General features: G+C 38.4%; 2 protein-coding genes across 4 annotated transcripts in view; one reads left to right on the top strand and one right to left on the bottom strand.

Annotated features, from left to right (window-relative positions):
• Positions 1 to 19,203, bottom strand: part of LOC124149127 (blood vessel epicardial substance-like) — a 200,272-nt gene that overhangs the window by 114,194 nt on the left and 66,875 nt on the right. The window lies entirely within an intron of this gene.
• Positions 2,030 to 11,505, top strand: LOC124149117 (alpha-L-fucosidase-like). Its single transcript, XM_046520486.2, has 8 exons — positions 2,030 to 2,442; positions 4,480 to 4,586; positions 5,140 to 5,270; positions 7,215 to 7,348; positions 9,193 to 9,290; positions 9,699 to 9,831; positions 10,405 to 10,575; positions 11,145 to 11,505. Exons 1-8 carry the CDS (start codon positions 2,069 to 2,071, stop codon positions 11,380 to 11,382), a joined length of 1,386 nt encoding a protein of 461 aa, XP_046376442.2. The 5' UTR covers positions 2,030 to 2,068; the 3' UTR covers positions 11,383 to 11,505.

The following is a 19,203-nucleotide window of genomic DNA, read 5'->3' as shown; positions in this document are numbered from 1 at the left end:
AAACATGTACATTGCGTACATATGCGATGAATAAAAAATAAAAATAAAAATAATGGCAAAGCAGTTAAAGACCTGGTCAGACTTTGCAGAGCATAAAATATCATGGATTGTTGCTACTTGAATAATTCCTAATAGGGCCACTTTACACACTTGTTTCATAACAGATGGGTGTTGATGCAAGGCAGTGCAATATCTTGGCAAGCTTTGCAGCATGTGAAGTGTCAAAAGATAAAGCATGAGAAACTCCCTACATAAATCGAGTACATTGTTTACCTAGGCGACGAAAAAAATTAAAATACTGGCAACGCAGTAAAAAGCCCTGTCAACCTTTGCAGAGCATAAAACATCATGGATTGATAATACTGGAGTAACCCCTCATACAGCAAAACTATTTACTAGTTTAATAAGAGTATAAGAGACTCTTCTTTGAGTTGATATTTCTTATGATTATGAAATGGTTGTTGTTGTTTTTATTTATAGCTGGCTGCCAATGTGGGTGAAGCTCTGATACACGTCATCCTGATATACATTATTTCAATGATACAACATGGACCCATGTGTAGAACAGGCCTTCAGCAACCTATGCTTGTTGCAAGAGGCAACTAACAGGATCAGGTGGTCAGGCTAACTGACTTGGTTGATGCATGTCATTGTATCACAACTGCATGGATCATTGCTCATGATATCAACCACTGGATAGCCTGGTCCAGACTTGATTATTTACAGACCTGTCATATAGCTCGAAAATTGCAGAGTATGTCGGAAACAACTACATATTAGGCTGTGACATATGAAGGGATCAATATCAAGCACATTATAACTTTCTAAAACACTAGAACACATATCCCACTAAGAAAGAGATCAAAACAAAAGAAGAGTAAATGCTGTGAACACTACAAATATATTTTTTTATTTTAGTACATCTATTGATCCTATCAATATATTAGCATGATATCTTGACATGTCACTCATCAGGCCATGAACAATTGCATACCTACTAATGTATGCATAATACACAGGTGTTGATACAACATGTATGCATAATACACAGGTGCTGATACAACATGTATCATAATACACAGGTGCTGATACAACATGTATCATAATACACAGGTGCTGATACAACATGTATCATAATACACAGGTGCTGATACAACATGTATCATAATACACAGGTGCTGATACAACATGTATCATAATACACAGGTGCTGATACAACATGTATCATAATACACAGGTGCTGATACAACATGTATCATAATACACAGGTGCTGATACACAATGTATCATAATACACAGGTGCTGATGCAACGTGTCACTATACACTGGTGTTGATATGATATGTATATAATACACAGGTACTGATACAATAAGTGTCACAATACACTGATACAATATGTACCAGGTGCTGATATGATATGTATCATAATACACAGGTGCTGTTTTGATATGTATCATAATACACAGGTGCTGTTTTGAAATGTATCATAATACACAGGTGCCTATAGGATATGTATCATAATACACAGGTGCTGATATGATGTTATACCTCTATCAAAATATCTTGCACTTCAATTGGTTAGTTTGTATCTTGTGACCAAACAATACATTTCAATGGAGACCACCAAATCACGAAAATTGAGGCCTCAGGCTGGTCAGACGACATCTGGGGTCGCATTCTCGGGTCCTTGGGACCTTGTTTTTGCATACTGACCTCGTCAAGAGAAATTATTTGTATATTGATAATAATACTAAAGTAAGTTATAATAGTCATATTGCCAAAATAACTTTGTGAAATGTACTCAAAACCCTTACCTAAATAGCTTTTCAAACGGAATGTTGTGCATCAACAAGAGGTTTGACTGTTGACAAAATGATATGCCCTTAATTCTACCACTAAATACCAGGTGAGCTAAGCACCCAGTTACAACGTTACATACATGGACAGCCAGCATGGACAAGATGTGATACTGGTGGATGATAGAGGTCAGGGTAAGTGTCATCTACCTGTCAGTACATATAATCTCACAGCTTCAACAGCGGATAGTCGAAGGTATCTTTCTCCAAGATGAAGAGGCTCCTTGAAGGCTCTCTGCTTTTTGCCTTTGTCTGCCTGTGTGTAGCAACACCAACAGCAAAGGACAAAGCAAAATTCACTCGATATGAACCTAACTGGGCTTCTATAGATTCTAGACCTCTGCCAGCATGGTACGATGAAGCCAAACTTGGAATCTTCATTCACTGGGGTATCTTTTCCGTGCCCAGTTATGGTTCTGAGTGGTTCTGGTGGCTCTGGCAAGGGCAGAAGGTTCCAGACGTTGTTGCTTTCATGAAAGACAATTACCGACCAGACTGGACATATGCAGATTTTGCCAGGGATTTTACAGCTGAGTTTTTTGATCCAGTACAGTGGGCCAACATCTTCAATGCATCTGGTGCACAGTAAGTTCATCAGGTTACAATACCTGGGATAGCTTTAACAAGGATAATTATCATCTATCAATTTCATATTGTAGTGTTTTAATTGGTTCAGTAAGTTTCTGGACATTTACTATATTATGGTCTGGGTGGAGTGTGATCACATTGGGACTCGTATCTGGAGGACCCGTGAAGATCCGTGGTAGAATTGATCTTCAGCAACCCATATGCTTGCCGTAAAAGGCGACTTAGATGCTTGTCGTAAGAGGCGACTAACGGGATCGGGTGGTCAGGCTTGCTGACTTGGTTGATGCATGTCATCTATCCCAATTGCGTGGATCGATGCTCATGATATCAAGCACTGGATATTCTGGTCCAGACTCAATTATTTACAGACCACCATCATATAGCTGCAATATTGCTGAGTGCGGCGTTAAACAACATACAAACAAACTCATATCTGATTACGTCTCCACTGCCCCTAATGCATACCACATGAAGACTGGGCGGTCAGACGCAGGGATTTGGTTGCTTGCATGTTATTGTACCCTGACAACCTCAAATGTTTCTCTTAATATCAATTTTGGCCTAGATTTGATTACTTACAGTGTACAATTATATGGCTAGAATATTGCTGACGGTGGTGTAAACAACAAAGTGTGCAGAAAGAGTGTTCCTGCTGAGGAGAATATCATTTTTTCGTGACTCAACTCGTGTTATTCCGGGACAAGCCGAATAGCGACTCGTGCCCCTCTCATGGCCATTTTTGCAACCGGGTTCCGTCTTAGCGCAAACGGGCATACCTTAAACAATTGTCAACTTGTTGCGTAATGGTTCACATATATTTCCCCATATATCATATATATTTCAAATGCAATTTAATCCACATCAGGACAGGCGAAATTATACAGTATGATTGAACACATTTAACTGTGTCTTTGGTATACTTTTAGGTGCAAGACATATGTAAAATCAAAAAATATTTCTGAGGGATTCTTTGACGAAGAACTTGAAATCATTCGCGCATTCTGATTGGTTTGTGGTATTTTCGCACATAACATTCATCGATAGGGGGACGAGTCTTCTTGCAGTTTACGGAAAGGGGCGAGTGGTGAAGAATGAGGACAATATATCGCTTCAAACTTAGGCCAGATAATATAAGTTGTAGCAGGATCATGAGGGGTGATCCTGATACATTGAATTTATCTTACCGACATGTTATCATATGACATTGTAAAAGAATTAGAATCGATAGAAAACAGCTGTTCGTTTTAGGTGAGTTTAACTTGGGCTATGTCACGTTACTACCATTGACTTGGAAAAAGCGTGCAGCATTTTGCTTCGAAGCGGGGTATAAGGGATTTATTCTGCCTCTCAGAAATCCAGTTGCAGGCCAACTTGTTAGTGGGGGGGTATGAGAGATTTGTTCACCTGGTGAGAAATTTATTTCCCTCCAAGGCAGGATACATAGTATTTTATCAAGACCAATCATATCTCATCATTCTGACATGGAGGTATGATAATGTACTTTATTGTTTAATGGATTGTCTGGGTTAAAATACCAAAATGTAGAGGGAATATATTGCATTCTAAGGGTTTCTATTTCTTTCACTGCCGAAAACCTACCACTATATTTACCTTTTCTAAATGTGTTTTGTTTGTTTGTTTGTTTTGATTTACATCACACTTAGCACTGAAACAGCTATATGACAGCAGCCTGAAAGCAATCAAGTCTGGACTAGATAATCCAGTGATTGATATTAGGAGTACCAATCAATGCCATTGGGGTACAGTGACACGCAATCAACCAAGCCACCGAGTCAGCCCACGGAATCCATTAAGGTGTCTTATAGTTTCAGGAGAAATTCTCACCCAGGATCCCCACAGTGTTGACAGTTATGACCTTGACGATAACTATAATAGTAAAATCTACCTTGACATATGCTACTTTTCATTTTGTTATCATACTCAATGTTGTACATGAAATTCAAAATAAATATTATATTCAATATTATGATTCCCCTTCAAATTAAATAATACTCAACTGTTATACTATTTCAGATATGCTGTGTTAGTCAGCAAGCATCATGAAGGTTTCTGCAACTGGCCAACGAATGTCTCCTTCAACTGGAACTCCCAGATGCTTGGACCCAACAGAGATCTCGTGGGTAAGAAACTCAGTTTTTTGGCAGTGTATGAGTAAAAAATAAATTTTTGTGTTACTGATTAAGTCTGTGAAGTTATTATTGTTGACTTATTTATTCATAGGAATTGACGTCAACATTTTTTACATCGATGGAGGTAAACATGTTAAAAATGTGCACACCAGTTATACCTATATATACTGCAAAATTTAATGAAACCATTCTGAACTAGCTTTCAGCCTCTGTGCCAGCAATTATTCAACTCAAAGTGGATAGCACACACTACTAATGCCTGAATAACCAGTGGTCGATAGTGTGAGCCAATCTCAAGGATGCACTCATGGACAACTATCTAACCTGATCCATCTATTTACATTATGGAATGTGCATAATTTTGAGGTGATGATGTTTAATATCAGATACTAAAAGAAAATATGCAATTAACAATGCCTCAAATCATTTTATCTCTCAAATTATATTTATATTCAATATATTGTTGAAGATTGGTTCAGAAACATTATTTTGATCCATTTGCTACCATATATACTGCATCTGATCTTCAAACAATTCCTAACAGGCGAACTAGCAGCAGCGATACGAGGAAACACTAACATCCGCTTTGGTCTGTACCACTCCCTGTTTGAATGGTTCCATCCCCTGTACCTTCAAGACAAGGCCAACAACTTTTCTACATCACGCTTTGTTGATGTAAGTATAATACAGTATCAATACTTACAGCTGTTATGTGAAAGAGGTATCAGTTAGTATTAATAGTTAGAAATGTTCCTGTAAGTATCATGTGGTGTTAATACTTAGTTATCCTATGAGGTGTTGGTGTAAACATCATTTAGTATTATTAGATAATGGTTTCCCTTGTATTTCTGCTGCTTTCAGGTGATCACAATCACAAATTTCCCCATCGTTTTTAACATTTACAAGGGATTTTCTCTTTATCCTTGCAAGTAAAGCTTTTGAGTTTAGTTCTAACCCTGGGTAGTATAGATACCCAGATGCCCTATAAAGCATTTGATAACAAAGAGCATCCATGTTTTGTTGCGTTTCATCTGATTTTGTCAAAACCACAATGTTTGAGAATATCTCTTTTGAAAAAAACACCAAGGTATCATTATTCTCAAAGAGTTTAATGTGAAATGTTTGCCTCTCTTAACTAAAATGGGAACAAACCTAACTGCAATTTTTACTCAAAGAATTAATTCTGTTTACATCAAATTCATATCAAAGTTATAAATATGTCAAAGACGCAAAGCAAAAAAAGAGACAAAACTCTTTTCATATTCATAAGACATCTCCATTGAACTATATCATGAGCATGTTCATGAATGACTATCAAAATGCTGATACCAGGTGTTTGCAAAAAGGTGAGCGTATCCTACCACTCTGGTAGCACTCATCACAAACACATGTAAAGGCAAGGCAATTGTTCACCTGAAAAAAACGCAGGAACATATGGTACAAGTCAAAATATGGAATTGCATTGGACAATGACTCCCTCATGCGTCAAATTTGGAAATGTCCTCCACATATCAACCATAAAAAAATTGAAAACTTTACTGAGGCCTTGAATGTCACATGTAAATTCTTGTCTTAGACTTGTGGAAAGTTTTGTCACTCTGAACCTAAAAAAATACTAGATAAGTTTGATCCAGAGGGCCAACTGGCGCACAGGAATTGAAATGCTGTATGGGAAAATAGGTTTCTGACTGGTACCCTTCCCTTCACCTGCAAGATGCTAGTGACTGCAAGAGGGGAGTGCAAGCACTCAAGGGCAGGTAAACCAGTCTTGGATAGACCATGTCTCCCTCTTATGATTGCTGCCAAATAACAGAAACATGTTTAGTGTAATCATTGACAGTTAGGAGTACATGTATTATTAAAATATTTTCACAATTATTAATGAATTTTGTTTGTACGCATATCATTATACATATGTGAGACAAAGATAGAGTATCTTCTAAAAGTCTGGTTTAACCTTTCCAGCTAATACTTATCCCTATGTAACTCTCTCAAACCAAACAGATAAGGCATGGCATCAGATGAAGCAGTTTCTATTTCTAGTTCAGTAACTAATCTCTTTCTGTGTCTATCATCGTTATTATGTCAAGGATTCTTTAATGACTTTCTCAAAAGAAAACTTTGAATTTCTTGAGTAAACAACATCCAATTTCACAAATGCCAGAATCGAGGTTTATAAAAACTGTTATATGTTTTAAAACATTTTTTCCTACAGGGATTTGAAAGAGAACATGTTTGTTTGTTTGTTTGTTTGTTTGTTGTTTAACGTCACACTCAGCAATATTCCAGCAATATCACGGCGGTCTGTAAATAATCAAATCTAGACCAAACAATCCAGTGATTGACATCATGAGCATCGATCCATGCAATTGGGATACGATGACATGTCAGGTAGCCTGACCACTCGATCTAGTTAGTTGTCTTTTACGACAAGCATAGTCACCTTTTAGGGCAAGCATGGGTTGCTGAAGACCTATTCCACCCCCCGATCTTCACGAGTCAAAAGAGAAAAAAGATTTGTGATTAAGCAAATTATAATGAATATCATCAAACCATCACATTTTACAAAATTTGACTAGGATAAAAAATACATATCTATATTTTACCCTTTCATTACAGGAGAAGACAATTCCTGAGTTGATAGAGATTAGCGAGAAGTACAAGCCTGAAGTAATTTGGTCTGACGGTGACTGGGAGGCACCTTCCTCCTACTGGAAATCTGCAGAATTTCTGGCCTGGCTATATAATGAAAGGTGAGGACCTGGGAGTCAGTGAGTATGGTTTTAAGCTGCTTTTAGCAACAAATGTTATATTTGGGATAACACTTTCTTAGTAAAGTACAGATTCTCGTACTTTTTTGGGTTGAGTCCCGTCCGGGATTCGAACCCACACTTGCCAGAGTGAGGCACCTAATCGCCAGCACACAAAGTTAGCGATGTAATCACTCAGCCACCGAGGCTCCCACAAAAATGGAAGTCCGACAACTGGTAGTCTAGATCACGTACTTTGAGTACCCCTCTGACAAGTGTGAATTGGCAATGCTCCCATGGCATTGTGTATTCATGCTTTTAGAAATATTCCAGCCATTTGGGCAGGGAAACCAGAAATGGCTTCACACAATCTACCATTGTGGGAATTCCAACCTCTGCCATCAGTACAATGAGCAAACGCTTTAACCACTAGGCCACCCTAGTCTCATAATAAGGTTACATTATAATATAATTTAATTGGTAATTAGAACTCGTCATTTTGATACACCTTTGAAGAATCCACAAAAATAATGAATTCATCTTTCATCCTCAAGGTGTGGTAACAAAAGTCACTGTATGCATGTATATTATGTGATGAAAGGTGTACATTGTAAATCAAAATTATCTGAAATACAAATGTTCTGAGCCTACATATGATGGACTGGGTTGATGGATTTGGTTGTTAATTATTTTTCATCATAATCCCCTCTAAGATCCACATTTCTGCCAAAGATGCTGGAGTGCCTGGATCCATTTGGTTTAGAAGGCTTCCTGGGCTGATGGTGTAAAAAGTTCTCCACGTATGCATAATGGTCGCCAATTGGCAATGGCAACGCCAAACTTGTCTACAGGTGCATTGTCCAGAAGGAAACAACACAGCTTTAGTGCCCTTAATATTACCAAAGCAGATTAGCATACTATTCGCCATTAGCTATCTGAGAGCTAGGTCAGGAGGTAGGATTCCTTTGGAATCCAGGAAAACCGAAGCCATTATCCTGCCGGCTGATGGAACTGATTTTCCCTTTGGAGAAGACATTAGATGTTTCCACCACTTTGACAGTAATCTAGTCTCCAGCTGACAGTGGTGAAACCAAGAATAAGCCATGGTCACAAATCACTCAACAACATCAGCTCGGTCTGCTTCAAAATGACCTAAATCTCACAACAGACAATGAACCTGGAGCATTTCTGATCAGGATTCAGAAGCTTTCCAACTTCACATGCCGAACTTTTGTCATGTTCAGCTGTCAACACTCTGATGAGATATTCTTTCGGTAATGGCTATGTGATGTGTGGTGAATCCTCAATCATCAATAATATGTTAACAAAACTTTCCTTAGTGGTCAGTTGATCTTCCTGATCTTGGATCATCTTCGAGGCTCTCTTTTTCCCTCTTGAACTCTGCTGCCCACCTCTTAACAGTGGCAAAGGAAGGAGTACACCATGGAGACCATGGACACCATGGACACATGGATGGCTGGTGAAGTTAGCCCTTTCAGCTGGAGATACTTGATGACAGCATGGGAGCCAATTTTGTCAGTTTCATCAACAGAAAGTACCTAGTCACTTTGATCCCTTAAGAAAAATGTTGGCTGGTTGTGCATTTGGTTCAAATGCAACCTGTAAGCATGTAAAGTACTGTGCGTGATACATGCAACCTGTTAAGGCTCAGAACTTTGCAGCCAAACCTCAGAGCAAAACAACAAAAATAACTTTTATCCATAGACAGTTCCAGTTCCTGTGAATAATATAATATTTGAGGTAAATGATTATGTTGATGATGTTATTAGTATCCATTCTAATGCATTATGATTCTGTGGTGACCCCATTGTACCCTTGCATTTCAGTCCCACCAAGGACTCTGTGGTGACCAACGACCGATGGGGAAAAGATGCCACATGTCATCACGGAGGTTTCCTCACCTGCATGGACAGATACAACCCAGGCATGTATATATACATAAGCAGACGAACGGAGGGACAGATGGAAGGACAGAGGGATGGATGAAGGGATGGACAGATGGATGGGGGGATGGATGGATGGAGGGACAGACAGACAGACAGACAGAAAGACAGATTGGAGTTTAGGACTAGTGGCTGATACATACAAAGCATTATATATGTTCATTTTGGTGCAATCTACTTGGCTCACCATAGAAGTTGAATGTTCATTAGTTTATCACACCTGTCAGCAATAGCTCTTTCGCATTTACATGACAAAAACTGCAGAGAAGAAATGAACACAAGTCATGCCCAAATTAAAGTTCCAGGGAGATACAGGTCCATCAATGACTATCCCATGAAACTGTCTACTGACTGAAATTGTTACATATTCCGGCCATTTGTTTCCACAGGAACACTACAGCCCCGTAAGTTTGAGAATGCCATGACAATAGACAAAAAGTCATGGGGTTTCCGGCGTAATGCTGATCTGGCAGCCTACCTCAACATGGAAGAAATCTTAAGTACATTTGCCGAGACCATCAGGTGAGGATGAATAATGAGTCTGTACAGGTTCACAGAAAACTGGAGGCTCGAGGAGACATTTTATCTTCATGTAGTGACAATCTTGCTACAATATTGCCTTATTTGCATACATGCAAAATGTTTGAAATAAGCATCTGCACACATGCCCGTGGCAGGTAGATCTTATGTCGGGCCCATAGTTTCAAATTTGTATGTGTCTTTATGGCCTGCAGTACATTTTTTTCTTGATTTATTTGTCACAATAAGCAGCAGGGTTTTTTAAAATGAGGGCCTGTAGTGTTTGGTCAGGGCCTGCAGCTTTTAAAGTCAGTGTGTCTCGATGGCAGCAAGACATTTTTTAAATTTTAAACACTATATATAGATCTCCTTACATATGTATGTCTCTATAGACTGTGTAAATTATTCAAATTCTTGTTAAGTAATTTTGTTTCTTGCAGTCTGCCACTTTATCCAAAGCTTGAAAGTAGTAAAATGTCTTTGGGGTTTATGTAGTACATACATTTGAGTGATATCTTCTGAAAAAAGAAATAATGGCAAAGACATGCTTACACTTTTTCATTATTCTTTTGCCAGTTGTGGAGGCAACATGCTCATCAATGTAGGGCCAACCAAATACGGTATGATCAGTGCACTCTATGAGGAAAGACTGCGCCAACTAGGCGGATGGTTGAGCGTAAATGGAGAGGGCATCTATTCCACAAAACCATGGACCTCCCAGAATGACACAGTGACCAAAGGAATCTGGTGAGTTGCATATCAGATATACTTTAAAATCAAATGTATAATTAAGAGTGAATGAGTGTTCAGGTACTACTCTGCAATAAGCTTTCAATATCTTGGCAGGAGAAAAACTCGTGACAGGAATTGCACCCTGTCGTTGGCATGAATAACATACACTTTTATCACAAGCCAGGCAACCCAGATGTCTCCTGTGGTATTAAAGGAAGAAACATATGCAGCCTAATGTTTGGCAATATAATATTAGTTCCTTCAATGAACTGGTATAGCTTATGTTACATAATACATTTAATGAAAAAAAACTAGGTTCCTTCAAGTCAACTAACAAATACTTGTCCCAATTGTCCGTAGTGTATCGTTTCTATATATGTATATTCTTATTAACCACTTTTTTTTATGAGAGACTCAAATCTCTATCAGAGACCTGACATCTCTTTCTTCATCACAGTTGGGGACTATTGATTATATGGTTTAGAAATTTGGACCATTCAACTACTGTTATACCAGACACAGCATGTATTCTATTCTTCCCATTTGGTATTGCCTGGCACTTATAATGTAAGTCTTATCCCCAGGTATGTACAGAAGCAGAGCAATGTCTATGCCATTGTACTGAACTGGCCGGATGCAGAGCTTCAGCTCGGGGCACCCAAGACAACTGCAGCCACTACAGTCAGTTTGCTCGGATATGACGGTAACTTCAGCTTTCAAGAACGAGCCGGAGGGGGCATAACCATACAGATTCCTCCAATCCCCGTCAACAAAATGCCATGTGAATGGGCATGGATCTTCAAACTTACTGCACTTCAATAGACTAGATACTAGTATGCCAACTGGTTCTTGCTATTGTTGTGTATAGATTTCATGTACAGATGTGAACATATTATCCTCAAAATGTATATACAGAGCTACTGAAATAAAATATTTTGAAAATAATGACTTCAGTTCTCTTCATGTTTTTTCTCTGTTGTCCGATTATCTTGATGATTAAGTTGCTGTTTGCTCAAAAAGTGGGGTCTTCTCTAAATTCGACTTAAAAATTGAACACTCTGTTGTAATCTAAAGACCAGGTACATTCCTCTACTTATATTATGGTCACGCTTCCAAAAGAATTATCTTATTCCTGAGTATTGTGTCACACTTGGGTCCTAATCACAAAGCATGCACAAAATAAAATGTTTTAACACTATAAATATACTCACTGTATGCTAAGTTATATAAATGCATTGATGATACTTCAATAACTGTTTCAATATCACTGTCAAATGGAAGACAATCATAGAATTGGTTGAGAGCAATTTCCTGCAAACACAGACAAATTTCCTGCTTCATCAAGAATGTGGTTTTTACAACGCCATATCAAAAGCTAGTATTACTAGATTCACTGTCTATTTTGGCTGGAACAAGTCGACTGCCTCCGTGGTCTAGTGGTAGAGCATCCGCCCAGAGAGCGGAAGGTCTGGGGTTCGATCCCCGAACGCGTCATACCAAAAGACGTTAAAAGATGGTACTTGTTGCTACCCTGTCTGGCGCTCGGCATTAAGGGGCTAAAACAAGGACTGGTCAGCTTGGAGTCAGTATGCTGTGTCTGAGTGGGGTATTTATGTTTAACTGCGTCATGGTATCTCAGTGAGCTAGCACTATAAATCGGCATTAGTCCGGACTAGTACAAGCAGACACACACACACACACATGTGCAAGCATGTCGCTATATAAGTGCAATAATCTTGGAAACGATGTTAAACCCCATTTCACCTCACCTGGAATGAGTCCAAATTTGTTACCCGGGTATCTGACCCCCTTTTACCTGATTTTGCTGCTTCCCCATTATAGGTATCAAGAGTTGGGTACAAAATAGCCCAACTGGGAATTGTTTTACTGGAACCCTGTTAAAAACTATTTAGATACATTTATCAACTGATCCGATCATGAAGACATTGAAGTTGACTGAAGCTTTATCTTTACTCAGACACATAAAAGTCAGAAGTAATGCTTGCAATATTAGTCAGAAAGAAATGCGATCATTAGCAACTTGTAGTGTAACCATGGTGTTTTATTGCTTTTGCCATTAAACAGTATATCACATGACTAACCATGGGTCTGTCCCAGCCCTATTGGCTATATCTGTCAAACCTTACATTTGAAACAATGCCCAATTATTGATTTGTACAGAAATGCACAAAGGATATTGAATTTATATACAGTGGAACCTCGCTTATCCGGACCCCGGATGTCCAGAAACCTCACCAACCGGACAACAAGTACTTGAAACGAAATGTATATTACATAAAAAGCTTCATTTACCTGGAAATCCAGTTTTCGGATCCGGACAGTGAAATTCAATTACCAACAGTCCAAACAGTGTCCCACTTACCGGACAGCTACCAAGTTTGACGATCTTTGTTTCGCAATTCATCACCCGGCATCCAACATGCAAGAGCCAGGGATCATGTGATCGCAGTGTTTAACAATGTTATTACACACACTGGTCATACAAAGTGGTCACTGTTTATCTGGACTGTTTGTAATCTATTTTATTTACTTTTTCCAAAAATTGCATTCAATATTGTTTGCATTAATTTTGGCGAAATTGTGAGTTAATTCGCACAAACTCATTCAGATTAACGATATTGAGTCTCTAAAACGAACATTACTGAAAAGAGAATGGTTATATATGTAATAAATGCCATACTTTTGACTCGCTAAAAGTCATATTTGTTGTAGTTTGACTTTACATGCCAACATGATTGGGGAAATCTCCATGGGTGACTAATCAAACTGTTCCATATGTAAAAACATATCCGGCAACAGCAATCATTTGTACAAAAGTGCTATGCTTATGGTTATTATTATTTTAGATATATAAAATAAAAACTACAACTAAAATAAGACTATATATATCATAATAAAATATAAGTTTCTTGACATAATAATGATTCCAGATACAATTTATTCCCATCATTGCAACAGAATTCCATGAATGTATCTTATTGGGTATTTTTTACCCGAATCACCAGTAGATTGGGAGAAAACTTGTGTATATAGCTAATTGCTATTTCCGGCTTTGTTTACATGACAGTGGGTTTTTTCACTGGGCATTATACTTGAATAATCTTATATATAACAGAGGTTTTTATCTGCTTCCATAGGGAAAGGTCACACAGATCAGTTGCCAAGGGATTTAAATGTCAGGAAATTTGTTTATCCGAACAATAGTTGATTAAAAGCAAGTGTCTGGGTAACCGAGGTTTAAACAGTGGTCATGGTGACATAAAACATGAGTGAGTGAGTGAGTGAGTATGGTTTAGCGCCGCTTTTAGCAATATTCCAGCAATATCACGGCGGGGGACACCAGAAATGGGCTTCACACATTGTACCCATGTCGGGAGACATAAAACATGCAAAACACACATACACTGTATATAAATATACGTCAGAGCTCATACACTGCATGAAATAAAGTTTTGTATTGTGTGATATGAAAAACTAAATCACAATTGGTGTTCTTCCACAGAATGTCCCAAGAAAACTTATTCATTCATATTATAAAAACTATGGTAGAACAAATGTTTTTGTAATTAAACATATTGTTGAAAAGAATTTCATCAAAACATTCCAAATTCAAGAAAAAATATTAATAATGTGAATAAGGAACATTTTCTTGCCATAAGTATACAGCTTAGACATCAGGGGTAGTGGGGTAGCCTAGCCATTAAAGCGTATGATTGTCACGACGAAGACCCTTCAGTTCCTCATATGGTACAATGTGTAATGCCCGGTTGTTGTGTCCCCCGCCGTGATATTGCTGAAATATTGCTAAATGTGGTGTAAAATAGGGCTGCTACGAATACGCTATCAGACAAAAACGATTCGTATCATGAATATAGGGTAACGAATACGAATATTTATTCACTATACAATAGTGAGTAAGTGAGTATGGTTTTACGCCGCTCATAGCAATATTCCAGCAATATCACAGCGGGGTACACCAGAAATGGGCTTTACACATTGAACCCATGTGGGGAATCGAACCCGGGTCTTCGGCGTGACAAGCGAACGATTTAACCACTAGGCTACTCCACTGCCCCTCACTAATACAATAACCAGTCAGCAGTTGATGTATTATTTATGATATTCAGTGAAACAATAACAAAATAAATTATTTGACATGGTTTGTTAATTATTAATTTACTATACATTTATATACTGCACTTATCCAGGTACTAGAATCTGCTCAAATGTGACAATGACCAGTGACTAAAATACTGTCAAATTAAATATAAAAGAGTGTTGTCTGAAGAAATCTATGCATATAATATGTTCTTATGGATATTTCAAGGGTCAAGGTATGTAAATGCACATGACTGCATATTCATAAATATTCGATTCTAGTGACCACAAATAAAGAATTCAATTCATGAATGGATACGGTTCGATTCACCGAATATGCGAGTGAATCGTAACAGCCCTAGTGTAAAACCACACTAACTCACTCACTTAGATATTAGTTATTGAAATAGGTAACAAGTAGATTAACATAACCAATTACAATATTTGACAAAAACACTTTCAAGACCTTTTTGTTCTATTTTGGAATAAAATAGATTAATTCTCAGATGATTCAAATGATTCTTTTTCTTTGAACAATCCAATGAAAGGTTGGTCGGAGGGTGATGAAATTATCGGTAAATTACTCAATTAGGGTAGATCAGGTGAACATGTAACATTAGTTTTTCTGTGATTTTACTCCAAACACAACACTACTTTGGTAATTTTAAGTCTTGGTGATGAGCGCAAAACACATTTGGGGATATCATTGTGATGGAACTTTTTGCATCACACACCTTCCTAAAAAAAATACCAACACCTTATCTATGCATAGAAATCAAAATAATGGCAACCCTTGTATCAAGCTGTATGATGAGGGATTTTCTTGCTTTCAATTTCCACATCATGAATTTCCTTTTCATGTTGAGCAATATGCCAACAGCTCCTGCTTGTGTACTTAAGACCATGTTCACATTATTCACATTTCATGGAACATCGCATTTTACTTACAGCTAAGCTTTTTCATCAAGGTTAAACATCAAAGGCTTAAGGTAGACATTCAAAGGAATTTGACACATCGTTAGTCAACATGATGTGCCATGCTATCCTATACTATGACCATTACATGGTTTTCACACCTAAGTGCTTGTATCATGCTTAAATGGCTTGGTTGAAAGTGTGGCGTTTTACCCCAAAGACGTGGATCACTGCTTATGATACTGAACACTGGATTGTGTGGTCCAGACTCGATTGCTCACCGGCTGCCATTGTATGGCAAGAGTTTTGCTGGGTGGGCATTAGGCAACAAACAAATACTTTTTTAATGCAAATTGTGTTAGTGGTTAGTGGCTACTGGTAGAACAGGTCCTGCTTACCCCTTTTCGCAAAACCTGGTGTCATCACTGATTTTCAATATTCACTTCATACATTTTAATCACTATTTTGCATTTTACTCCCACTGGAATCTGTTGTGGCAGATAATCAAGATTGATGATTCTCTGGCATTGATAAATCATTCTCACTGCTGGAAATAGAATCTGCATGTCTTTTAACATAATTGCCGTTATTTAGTAAATGTGGTCTCATGGTTGAATATCTTATATCTCTGCATTGTGAATAGGTAACCGATAGATGCAGAGCTGATGATTATCTGATGTAACTGCATGAGTTATATATATCAGAGCATTAGCAGGGCAAGAGGCTGTAAAATCACTGCTTAATATCAACAAGACAAATCATGACAAATTACATCTCTCAGTTCCTGTTAATCTTCCTCAAGCACGCATCACATGGCCTCCTACAGAAACACATTGACTTAACATGTTAGTCAAGGTACTGTGTTGGCCACACAGATCACATCAGGCAAAGTTAAGAAGCAATGTGACAGAGAGTAGGTGGATGTAAACCTCGCACAGCAAGCTTAAGACTCTCTAGAGCTTCAGCCTACATAGGTTATACATCATGTGGGGGCACGGGTGGCCCAGTCGTCTAAGGCTCCGCGATTTGCTGTGCAGAGTTGCGTCCCTTGGGCACGCCAGAAACCAATGATTGTGGGTTCGAATCCAGGTTCGCCCTAATTATGGTTCTAGGTTTGTCAGCACCATACCCGTGCTCGTGGGTTTCACTGAAGTGGTAAACGTCTGAGACCTGCATCACTTCGGGCTTTCCCCCCACATTAAGATGACACGCTGTGATATAACTGGAATACTGTTAAAAGCAGCATTAAACCCAACTCACTCACTCACTTATACATCATGTGGTGTTACCTCAGACAAGTTCAAAATTTGCCTCTTTTCCTCCAGCAATGCATGACCACAGGTAGGATGCTTGTTTGCAAGGGCCTTCAAAAATGGAAGCAGCCCCTGCAGAGCTATTTCTATTCCAGATAGCCCATCATTACATAGTGCCACACATTTCATATATGATAGCCATGTGTGTAAAGATACATCAAACTATCGATGCATTTCAACTGTTTGCCCAACGATTGTACTATATCAACAACACCATTGGTATTCTGACTTTGACATTGGCAGCAATACTATACAATTCCATTACATTGATAAACATCATTCTCAAGCTCTAAAGTTGGTTTAATACTATCGCAATACCACAGCAAGTGTGGCGAACTGTTTCAAAACAATAGCCCCAATAGTCACCCCTAACAGGGGAGTTCAAAAACCAAAACTTCTTATTTGCCCAAGGGCAAGTAAACTTACAAATATTACTTACCCAGCCTGAATTTCAACTTCAGAAGAAAACATTAATTTTGACTTCATTAACTGAAGCAACAGCTAGTGAAATGTGTGAAGTATAAAAATGTCGTCAGATACTTTATCTGCAGTTGACAACCTGACCGATGCATCTTCTAAGTTGCAAAGTTGATACCGCCGATTTTCATGCTTGCCCGAGGGCATCTAAATTATATGTTCCCATTGGCCCAGCACTTTACTTTCACAGGTCGGGCAAGTCGGCATACTAATTGAACACCCCTGCCTCGTGATACCATTACCTCTGGTTTGGGGAAATACATGCCTAGTACAAAGTCAAACCAGATGAAGGCGCCTTGCCTCTAGCTACTTTAATAATAATGTTATTTGCACTTCCAGTGTAATGACATCACATCTGGTTGGGGGGAAAATTATGTCGGCCTGGAAGCGCCAAATTTGATGTTTAGGAGGGAAAGACCTTGTTGCATTCCCAGGGTCAGTCAGGGCTCAGACGTGGTTCAGTGACACAGGATTAGGCACTCCCTTTACAAGGCAAATATAATGAGAACAAAGGAGTACAGCTCATCAACTTCATACCCATATTTATGCTTGTTCAGTTAAAATGTTTAACACGTTAAAATGTACATATTCACATCAATGTTCAGGAAGGCAGGATGAGTGTGGGCCAGTTCAGTTCTTGCAGAGGGGGTCAGGTAGCCTAGTGGTTAAAGCATTCACTCATTGAAGACCCGGGTTCAGTTCCGACATGGGTACAATGTGTGAAACCCATTTCTGGTGCCCTGTGCCGCGATATTGCTGGAATATTGCTAGAAGCCTCATAAAACCATACTCACTCACTCACTCAGTTCTTGCAGAGTCTGTCTACACGGGTTAATAGGTGTGCTGTACACCAGGCTTCACCACATCTCCCATATGTACTTTGTTTCAGTGTGTACCCTTGTGCAACGAAACCTGTACTTGCCATAATACAGTTGCTGTCCACATTTCACACTCTCTATTAAAGTCACTCTCATCGATGTTATTACCATAATAACAATTCAGCATATGAAAACTTTTCGGGTTGTTCGATCTTCAAAAACAAGTGCATTATCTGTAAACACATTCACATTGTTATTAGACTCACTGCAACTGTAAACACATCAATAACTCTTTTGTACTTTGATCTTCTCAAGCGCTTTATCTGTAAACACATCAGCAGCATGAGTAGACTCACTGCCTGTAAGTTGATAACCTCGTGATCTGTTTACATTAATTGTACTTGTGTCTTATGCAATTTATGTTATGGTACTCTTTCAGGATAACTTGTTTTATATCATAAAGCGTATTTCTACTAATGTATTTCGGCATTGCCTCGTTTATATCATAAAACGGTATAAATTCACGGTTCACCACATTCACCGATAATCCATCGATTTGGCGCTCGTGGTACCAACAGCAGAATTTGCAAAATGTATTTGTTCAAACAGCATGTTTAGAAATTAAGGCTACTTCTGTGCATCTGTCTGTGTTGGTAACTACAGTAAAAAATCCCCCAGACACAAGGTCACAACTGTCACAAGTGTGCAATGTCTGACTCTTTCCCCGTGTTGAAGCATATTGATAAAAACTTACCTTTCACTAACCTTTTGTTGAAAAAAAAGACAACATTGTAAACATAAGAGACATTAATACAACATTTACAGTGTTTCTGCTGTCTTTTGAAACTTGTCAGTCGAGGTGGACTGGCAACTCTAAATATTTACCAGATCCCCAAACTTTGAAATAAAAGAAAAAATATGCAAATTACCTGGTTTTAATTTTTTCAACATCATGTTCTGTGCAGACAAAACAGACAGCAGGAACCCTGGTGATAACAGAC

This window comes from Haliotis rufescens, unplaced genomic scaffold (genome assembly GCF_023055435.1).
Source record: "Haliotis rufescens isolate VD_foot unplaced genomic scaffold, xgHalRufe1.0.p SCAF_32, whole genome shotgun sequence".
Taxonomy (NCBI): Eukaryota; Metazoa; Mollusca; class Gastropoda; order Lepetellida; family Haliotidae; genus Haliotis; species Haliotis rufescens.
The sequence above is the reverse complement of the archived record's forward strand: the minus strand, read 5'-3'. Positions and strand labels throughout refer to the sequence as shown.

What these genes read in the sequence shown, in the direction of transcription:
- LOC124149117 (XM_046520486.2), top strand. Translation starts at nt 2,069, where the DNA reads ATGAAGAGGCTCCTTGAAGGCTCTCTGCTTTTTGCCTTTGTCTGCCTG. An exon ending in GCCTGGCTATATAATGAAAG is followed by an intron (nt 7,349 to 9,192) that starts GTGAGGACCTGG and finishes CTTGCATTTCAG; the next exon opens with TCCCACCAAGGACTCTGTGG. An exon ending in CATGGACAGATACAACCCAG is followed by an intron (nt 9,291 to 9,698) that starts GCATGTATATAT and finishes TTGTTTCCACAG; the next exon opens with GAACACTACAGCCCCGTAAG.